This window comes from Opisthorchis viverrini, assembly GCF_000715545.1.
Source record: "Opisthorchis viverrini unplaced genomic scaffold opera_v5_76, whole genome shotgun sequence".
NCBI classification, from domain to species: domain Eukaryota; kingdom Metazoa; phylum Platyhelminthes; class Trematoda; order Opisthorchiida; family Opisthorchiidae; genus Opisthorchis; species Opisthorchis viverrini.
In genome coordinates, this window is record NW_008751730.1 from 919,979 (window position 1) to 929,553 (window position 9,575).

The 9,575-nt window shown below is 46.0% G+C and overlaps 1 protein-coding gene across 1 annotated transcript in view; it reads left to right on the forward strand.

Annotated features, from left to right (window-relative positions):
* The window catches only part of T265_04469 (hypothetical protein), a gene marked incomplete at both ends in the record, with an annotated part of 80,841 nt that overhangs the window by 40,667 nt on the left and 30,599 nt on the right, over positions 1-9,575 (forward strand). The window contains 2 exons of the mRNA XM_009169218.1: positions 3,664-3,737; positions 6,909-6,969. Of these exons, the coding sequence (XP_009167482.1) occupies positions 3,664-3,737; positions 6,909-6,969 (135 nt within the window). The remainder of the gene's footprint in view (positions 1-3,663; positions 3,738-6,908; positions 6,970-9,575) is intronic.

The following is a 9,575-nucleotide window of genomic DNA, read 5'->3' on the forward strand; positions in this document are numbered from 1 at the left end:
TTTCGGAAAAAAGCAGAACGTTTTGGTTCTTAGTAGCATCAAATGTTTATGGCACATTGTTGGAGGATTGTATTTCAAAGAAACCTGGGGGGGGGGGGAGATAGCTCGGTGGCTAGAGCGCGAAGCGCCCAGGTCCCGACCTGTCTTTCGACTTCCCCTGTCTAGGATTGAACAACCTGAAAGTATCCCAGCCCTCGTAATTCCTTCAGGTGGCATGGCAGCTAGGCACCGGAGGGGTGTTACAGCTGAACGACCATATTTATTTTATTATTGTATTTCAAAGAAACCAGGGGGTGAGATGGCTCAGTAGCTAGAGCGCGAATTCGCGAAGCGCTGAGATTCGAACCCGACCTCCGCCTCTTGACTTCCCGTGTCTAGGCTTGAACAACCTGGGAGTATCCCAGCCTTCGTGCTTCCTTCAGGTGGCACCAGAAGGGTGTTAAAACTGAACGATCGCTATTATTTGTCAACGAAGCTCAGATGGAAGCGGGATAGTTTGAAGCGTAAGCACAAATGCGGCAGATCTAACGAATTCACTCTTTTACCCAAGGAATCAGCCTCGTTTACGTAAAACTAGGACTTTTGTTGATCTCCCTCCCCTACTTGGGGTCTGTCTTCATGAGGAATACTTTGACCTCGTCCCACGTGTGGTCCGTATTTTGGCAACTACTGCACACGTTCTCCTAATGGTCCTTAGACAATGTTTTGTTCGTTCCACCGCTGTATCTTGTAACAGTAGTCACCAAACTATCCCGTGACAACGTCAACAAGATAGGGGTGGTTGGTAAAAAATACCAATTCCAGGCGTGTCCTTTCATTTTGTATGCGAAGACTCCTCATTTACAAATCTATCGATTCCTCCTCGTTTGAGTGTGTGGATGGCCTAATTATCTGCCCCTCCCGGAGGTCACGCACGTGATTCGCTATTCTGCTGACAGCCTTCATAATGTGGAGGATGCGTGACCATTCGCGTGTGAAGTCCAGATGCATCATGAATGGCGTCCTCCGTGACTCGCCTAGCAGGCGGGAAGTCGATCGTTCAGACCCACCCTCATAAACATCTCTCTGTGCGTACCGTTTGTACGTAGGATTCCCATTTAATAACTTCGTACATCCGCTTCCAATTGGTATCAACTTGCAACAACTGCGATAGTCCGATTTCTGGTAGTTCAATTCGTGTTGTCAACCACCTGGGGCATGTTTAAAGGCATTTTCCCAAGTAAAAGAGTTTTGTACACTGTGTCATCGGTACACCTTTGTGTTAGTTGGCTTCGTGAGCACCTCATGTGCTCCTCATGGAAAAACGGTGAGCTGTTCTGCACAAGTTGAAAAATCCGTAACTTCAGGCGTCAAGCAGTGCTGCTTGCTGACTCGCGTTTGTCAGCTGAACTGATGAATGGCACTAGGGGTCAATAGCGAACTTGGGATTCTAAAAAGTTAAAATGAGACCCGATCACCATAGAACTATCGTTCGTTGCCTTGCGCAGAAGACTTGGTTGTAGAAAGCCTTATGAAAGGCCTCAGGAAACGAAAAATCGAGGTCACTTTGAGTACTGCCTAAATTGCCTTCATCATCGTGGTCAACACATCACTAGCAATAAACACACGTGCTTCACCGTCGTATTCCCGGCATATGTTGAATCAATAGGGAACAGCTCTCCATCATCATCGCCTCTCTGTCTGCCGGTCTTTAGTGTCGAACTGTCGCACGATGCGCGCAGACATTAGCTGCGAAAAAAAGTACTGTTACTCAGTTCTGAGTGCTTCCTAATGACCATGATCGTTGCGGCGAACGATGGATGTGCTATGCTGCACACAGTCCGTGGCCTAAGGTCATTTGGCTATGATATTCGGCTGCATAACTCACACAGCGCAATGTTCGTGTACGAGCGTGCCAAAACAATGCTTCACTAGGTGTATGATTTTATCGTTTTTCTGGCTGACGGACCATAGAATCGAGGTCGAAAAAGAGGGCTACAAACTGGCGGGTAGTTTGCTATGCGTGAATAGCACAGAAATCTAACTCTGACCAGACGTTTTCTCCAGTATTCTTCATATCGTTGTTTTTTTATGCCAATGGGCGGCTACAACCGCTGTACAACTAATGCGCCGTTCTTACAGCTGATAAGGGTGACGATGAATGCACCTGAAAGGTATTCCATAACTGCGGTATAGCTGTACAAGTATTGTGGGAATCAGAGTTTTCCTCAGCACTACAGTATTAGCTAGAAAGATGTCTGAAAGTGACATGACCACAACAAATCCACTCACAAACAGAGACATAGTCTGAATCACGCGCTGTGCACGTAGTTCGTGATCTAAGTCGCGTATTAGTCTGTATTCAGCGGTGGCCGAGAGGTCCGCATCGCGACTGCTCCAGTCTGGACTTGAACAGCCCGCCACTACCCCAGCTCGTGTGCTTCCTTCGGGCGACATGGCGGCTAGGCACCGTGTTATGTCCGCGAAGTTGTTCCACCGTCTGTCCGAAAGTCAGATCTTTTGGGTGTTGTGGAAGGATAAAGTCAGTGTACCGGTCGTGTTCGAGGGTTCCAAGTTTCCGTACCAAGAGACGTTCTTGAACTCATTCAAAAACGTATCCTCCAAACGGCTGTATCAAAGGTGAGACCAGATGCTGGCTCATAGTGAAATTCAGTTATAGTTGCAGCAATGGGATCCGCAAAGGATAGTGAACTACCACCTAGAGATGAAACCGAAGTTTGGAGATTAATGACTTGAAAGAGAGACTGGATAAGTCGCAACTGCGATCGTTCAACTCGTGCTTGTTTTTGTTGTTGTTGAAGGATTGATTTCAAATCCTCATCTGAAATTGACATTGTTGGGTTCGTCACCAGTGTTATGTCCTCTACTGATCAGTCAATCAACCTTGTCAGTTACACATGGAAGACAAATAGCCTTGAGGAAATTGTACTGCAGCAACTGAACAACCAATATTGAGATTCCAAAGTATCAAGAATGGAATGGAACAAAGCAGTCCAGTGAAAGGCTGAAATAGAGAGAGGGAGAGAGAAATGTTGAACATTGAAACATAGGTTATAGTCAACAATGTGAGCACGTTTGTTAGGAGACAGTCCTCCTAACACACCGAAAAAACGTTACGGCTGGACAATTAGATCTTATCATACCACTATTAGCAGCCAAACTACTGGTAACCGACACGCAAAAGTAGTACGACCACACATCCTCTTGTTTCAATTCCATGTGTAGGACCAACATTTTCCCGACACCTTTGTTGAACTATACTTGAACTGCTCGTAAAACCTTTTTTCGAATCTGGACCATCAAGAGTTCCGTAATAGAGTAGACCTTCTTCGATCTGTTTTCAAAAATTCCCCTTTGAACGATATGTGAACTGATATTTCAGGTCTTGTCAGGATTGATCTGAATGTCTACCCTTGTTAATTTATCTGTGGGAATAGGGAAGAAGCCTTGCCCCATTTAACCATGGAACATCATCCTTCTCGTGTCTTTTAGGCCACCCAGCCCGCGCATTGTTCAACATAGGTGAGATGCTTTTGCTCACTCTGTGTGCGCACACTGTGATCATCTGCTAACCTCCGCTCCGGCGATTGCATTGCTTTTTCCTGGTTGGAAGTCGGGAAGTTCCACAGGGTTCTCATTTTCCTTCGTTTTTTTTTCTTCCAGGGTGTTCGGGCGCCAATTTCGTCGACCACGTTCGGCCAGCGAAGAGAATGTTATCGCTGCAACCAAAGCTGCTGGTAAGATAACTTCCGTCGGCCATTTATTCTACTACATATACTACTATATACTATATATATACACTATATATACTATATATATCATGGGTGGATGGAGATGGCTATGGTGATTAGAGCGCGAATTTACTGACCGTGGTTCGAACGCGACCGCTTCCACTCGACTTCCCCTGTCTAGGCTTGGGCGACCTGGCAGTATCCCAGCCCTCGTGCTTCCTTCAGGTGGCATGGCAGCTAGGCACCGGAAGGGTGCTACAACTGAGCGCTTTTGTTAATGCTCTAACGGAACCCGAAAACTAGTTTTATGAACGAGAAAACGTAGAGCACTAAGAATATCAGCGTGTTGAGTAAAAATTATTACAATAGGTGTATATGCGAACAAGGGGACTTATCGTATTGCAGATTCAGGTTGGTAAATCTTGTTGTAAGTCCGGATGCAGGTTTCGTGTCTTCTTCGCTTTTGTAGCAGCCACACGTATTCCCTGACTATCCGCGAGTGAAACGCTAAGTCCTGAGTGGCTCCGTTCCGAATGAGTTACGTGCGTAGCTGTGTTGACTTGCATTGTGTTGCTGTGCTGTTATCCTATATGTAGGAACGTTTTGTGTGTGTGGGAGTATGTTCATGACTTGTTGCTACCTTATTGGTCGGCAGTCCGTCGATGTCAGATGGGTCACCCTTGTGTGTCGTGATTTGTAAGTGTGGGAAAAAGACGAGTTCCGTGATCTAGTGAGTGACTGTGAACTTTGTAGTTAAGTGAGTCACGATTGCGTTGCGTGATTTGTGCGTGTAGGAAAAAAGATGGGCCTCGTGATCTAGTGGGTGGCGGTGAGCTGTACAGTCATGTAGGTGGGTGGAGGGATAGGTACACAAGCAATAACCTTTGGGAGCTTTCGTGTACCACCTCAGAATGGAAGCAAAATACCCCTGGCTAAACAGTGAATAAGTATTAGGTATCTTAATAAATAATTACTGGACGTGCTTCCTGTGCGTGAGACCGGTAACCGTCCAGTGACATCTCAAAAGTCTGGCTGGCGCTGAATTTATTTCCGGTCGAAGCATCTGAGAGGTGGTCTTAAGCAGGTTGCATAGGGTGTCTGTGCGCGTATTTAGAGGGAACTGTGCTGAGACACCCGAAGCGCAGCGGATATCCTTCCGGGCATACTGTTGTGACAAGCGACGAAAGGACTGCCTGAGGGCAGTTGGCGGCCCGGGTATGTATCCAAGTGCTTCTTGAGCCACAAAAGTCGTCAGCTTCGCATTTACTTTCCTACATGCCAAAACTACTGGGAGAACAATTCTGTTGTTTCGGAAAAACCTTTGAAAAGGTCGTCTGCATTCTCTGACTCGCCTTCCTTCAACAAAATTCCACTGGCGATGTGGAATGCAGGTAGCTAGGGTACATGTTGTAGTTGTCGTTCTGTTCGTCGAAATTGGCGGTTCGCTTGCGAGTGTTTCATTGCTATTCAAAGTGCTATCGTGAGAATTAACTGGCAAACTTAACCTATTTTGCCTGCACCAAACTCAGTTTTTAAACAACCTCTAACACCTATGAAGTGATTGTTATTTACCCGCATTATTTGATAAATTGGCTTGGAACACGAGTTACGTTTTGATGTAATTCACTTGTATCTGGATTGTTCGTTGGGTAGCTTCGTTTCAGTATTTCTGTTCCGTGATTGTAATTGGGCCGCTTCTTTCTCGCTTGCTGTCTGGCTTCGCTCTACTTGATTGGTTGATTTAACATCCTGTTTTCTAGCTTTCTTTCTTTGACCTTACTGGTCCGTTGGTTGTCACTTGGCAGTATCTCGACCCTCGTGCTTCCTCCGTGAAGCATGGTAGCTAGACACCGAAAGGGTCTTACAGCCGAATGACCATAATCTTTGGAAGACTGACAGACATCCATTGTACAGGGGGGACCCAGTACAACAACAGCTTCGACAATCAGTTTTTTGATTATCACGTTGACGTAATACTTTCGTTTCACAAGAGCCAAGACAACATAGGTTGGGAAAAAGAGCTTCCTAGTACATAACAACTATCATTTATTTTTGAAGAGCATGGTCACAAACATAAAAAGTGAATGCCAGCGATGAATGCGAAAGAGTAACAGGAGAATATGGGAGAAAAGAGAGAAACGTCTCATTCGAAATCATTCCAAGAACAGTGCCAGTCTGATGAGGTGAATCCCAAAGTATGTAAAAATTTCGATATGGAAACACGCGTCTAAGGATCAAAAACCGAAGAAAGGACAAACACTGGTTAGTGCTCTTCAAGGCGCGGTAGGCGCTAGCACAGTCAATACTCGCACATCAGGCACAAAGTGTCCGTCATACTGGGTCTGGTGTGAGATTAAGTGGCGAAGAGGTACATTCAACGCCATGTGCCACGCATAAAAGTGTCATAAGTACACAGAGAGCCTACAATGGCAAGCAAACACAAGTCCATGACTGCGACCTTAGGAAGTCCCAGTCCAATAACAGCCTTAGCGGATTGAGGAAAGCAGATCCCTCGATAAGAGATGATCATCTGTTGTGAATCAAAAGTCCACATCACAACCAGCAGACCAATAGATTCTGTACCGACAGACCTGAAGCCATTTTTGAGCTACGCTATTGGTGAGGTTCCCGATACGGAACTTACCTATTCACACAAGAATAGACAAAATTTCACGGAAAGTTTCATTTGTGCACGCTCATGTATCAACAGGAGTTCCGGTCTGTCACTCATTGGCACAGCGCAGCTTCCAAGGTCGCACACAACGTAACGCTGAACGGAATATTGGCCCGGTGAGGTGGGTTGTAGCTGTTTCCTCTGGGGACAGTTTCGTCAGTCTGACTGGCGTTGCTGTCACACGGAAGTCGCGGCGAAACAAGTCAAAGCAGGCCCAACGGACGGGGCACGAACACCAACGCCTAAGTAGACACGTACCGGTGTAGCAGCGTCGAATAAGAGACGGCTTTTGCGAAAAGGTGTACAGTGGGTGAGACGGAGGAGCAAAGCAGGTGGAAATCAATAACTGCATGAGCAGAGAAAGCAAATGAATAGGGAATATCATGATGCCAAGTTAAGTGCAATAACGTTTTAAGCTAGCCAATTTCCACTGAAGTTGTTCCCTGTCTAGTTGTTGTGCTTTCTGTTAATATCTCTTGTTTCCGTACTTTTCTGTCCATCAGGGTTTTCACGGTTAGCGAAACAAAGCAATCGTCCCCGCAGCCGGACTGCTTGGATGGGCCCGTAAGTCATTCTTTTAACGACTTTGTTCCCCTTCCCGTAGACATTACTGGTCTCGTGACTCCTGCCGTCTGCCTCACTTCAGTTCCTGAAAGTCATTGCTCACCTAACCTCCTCTTTGCTTAGATCTCGCAACCACGACATATTCGCGTTTCGTTCCTCTTAACGGTTTGTGGAAGCGGAGGTTGAAGGAAGTTCTTTCTAATGAACTAAAACGAATGAAGATGGACGGCATAACTCTAGCGTAATCAACCCATAGATGGGGAGCTTTCAAAATTCGTCTTCAGTTTTTTTAACGTCAAATTAAAACAAATCTTCACAATTGGTTGTTGGTCTGCTTGCCGAGCTTGGCAATCGACCTACAAACGAGGAGACATCCTCATTACATAGTGTGCCAAGCTCGTTGAACAGATCAATAGCACCCTGATCAGCTACCAATGAACGCACCCGACCTACCAATATTTCCGCACCATGCCAAAAATCTTCACATTTTCGTGACAGCTACTTAGAACTGTTTACCACTGAAATCGCCTGAGAATACCTGCTTTATTTTGCGGTGAATTTTTTCTAGAGGAAAGTGAGTCGGCTCCAGGAATCGCTGCTGCCCATCAGCGAGATCTGAGCGCAGCATCACCCGGTTTCTGCTCCATTGCGCGACGCCGTTGGTCACCTGCGGATTTAGTAGCTCACCGTCGGTCCTAGTGTTTCGACAGCGCCCTCCCGAGCAGGGAAACGAAAAGTTTAAACTGTTTGAAGTATATATCTTTGTAATGTACTCCTCATCAGGTTGCTGAAAATCCGTCGACAGCCCACGACCGGTTTCGCCCTTTTTGGGGCTCATCAGGTAGGCGCAGTCTCCGGGTTTTCGTCAACTTTATGTTCTACTTGAAACCAAATTGCACGAAATTAGCGAATATACACTCATAAACTAATTTGGTTTTTTCTTTCGAGAGACTCACCTGGAACCCAGCTGAATCTCTCGGTTGTGATGTTTTCGAAATCTAGTTTGCAGGGTCAAACCATTGTGTTCGGTATTTCCGGACCAAGTTCGGGAGGAGCAGACTATGCTGACAGCATTCCCTGACACTGTCATTAGGTACCCGGTCGTTTAATATTTCAATATTTGCCGTAATCGTATGCGGGATGGCCCAAGTGGTTAGCGCGCGAATTTACTGACCTGATGGTTCGTGGTTCGAACCCGACCTCTGTCTGTCGACTTCCCCTGTCTAGGTTTGGGCAACCTGGTAGTATCCCAACCCTCGTGCTTCTTTCAGGTAGCATGGCAGCTAAGCACCGAAAGGGTCTACAGCTGATCACTTTCTCTTCTTCCTACCCTGCCTAAAGCTGACAAACTGGTCGTTCTCTTGAGCACACGATTTCAAATTGTGCGGCATAAAGCTAGCATTATTCAACCACATACAGTTCTACTTACACTATCACCCCAGTTACATTGTTCGTCTTCTCGCTTCTTGATTCTCACGTTTATCTGTCGGGCACAGTTTTGCTTCGCATACCTTTCCTACGGAGCGACGTTTTTATGTGGCAGACTATTCATTTTCACTTCAAAGTTGCACTATTCCTGTCGATCGTCACGTGGTCCGTGTCGATCTGGTTGACCCTACGTGTCGATGTGGTCTTGAAAATTCCATCACCTCACATCAGGCCTTACTAGTGTGTGTGTGTCTTCACCATTCCAATGCACATCCAATGAGAGTGATGCGAACACGAATTCTGGGAACCCAATGGCCATGGATGAATGATTCAGTGTTTGATGCGTGTCCTTGTCTGTCCATGCTTTCACGTTTTTCCAATTTTTTCACATTTGACCTTCACCTTTAGGTCGATTTATTGCTTAGTACACAACACTGAAAGTGCGTTCACCGACGATTTATAGCATGTCATGTTTCGAATGTAGCGATTTTTACTGGTTTCCACTCAAAACATTTGTGCAACCTATGGCTCATAACAGGATTTACATACCACCAGATTGCATGACCCTGGGACTAAGGCGAAAAAGGGGAGGCCTTAGAAGGTCTCGCTCTCTGATCCGATGGTTCTTCAAAGTCTGTCGACTTTTCCTCACTTTACTAAACAGTGACAATGTCATTGACGACCGATATTGTGACCCGGACACGTCAGTTTGTTCGCCAATTTCATGGGACACATTTTTGAACACTGTTCAGATATGTGCCTACATATAATGTCGGAGAAGAGGAGAAAGTGTGTAGATGCATGCTCTCCATTGAATTCGAGTCGAATACTTCGGAACCTCCTAGCCTCAGCAGCGGCTTCAATCTCAGAGTCACATTTATAGTCTTGATATTTTCACGTTCAGCACCGAACTGGGCTTCACTCCGTGCATCGCCAGGTGACATTTCACGGCGTTTATCATCTAAAGACGGGGGATTGACGTATAATGTCCGGCGGTCCTTTTGAATTATAGGATGTATGAGTATGTAGAGAGGATCGGACCTGTCTTGGTGAAATGTCCCAAAGAATAAACTAACACTGATCAGTGTATCCCGTGGGTTCATGCGTCACGTTCTAAAGCGAAGATAACATTGGATACATTCCGTACTCCGCCCCAGTCTTTTCTCCACCTTTCAGAG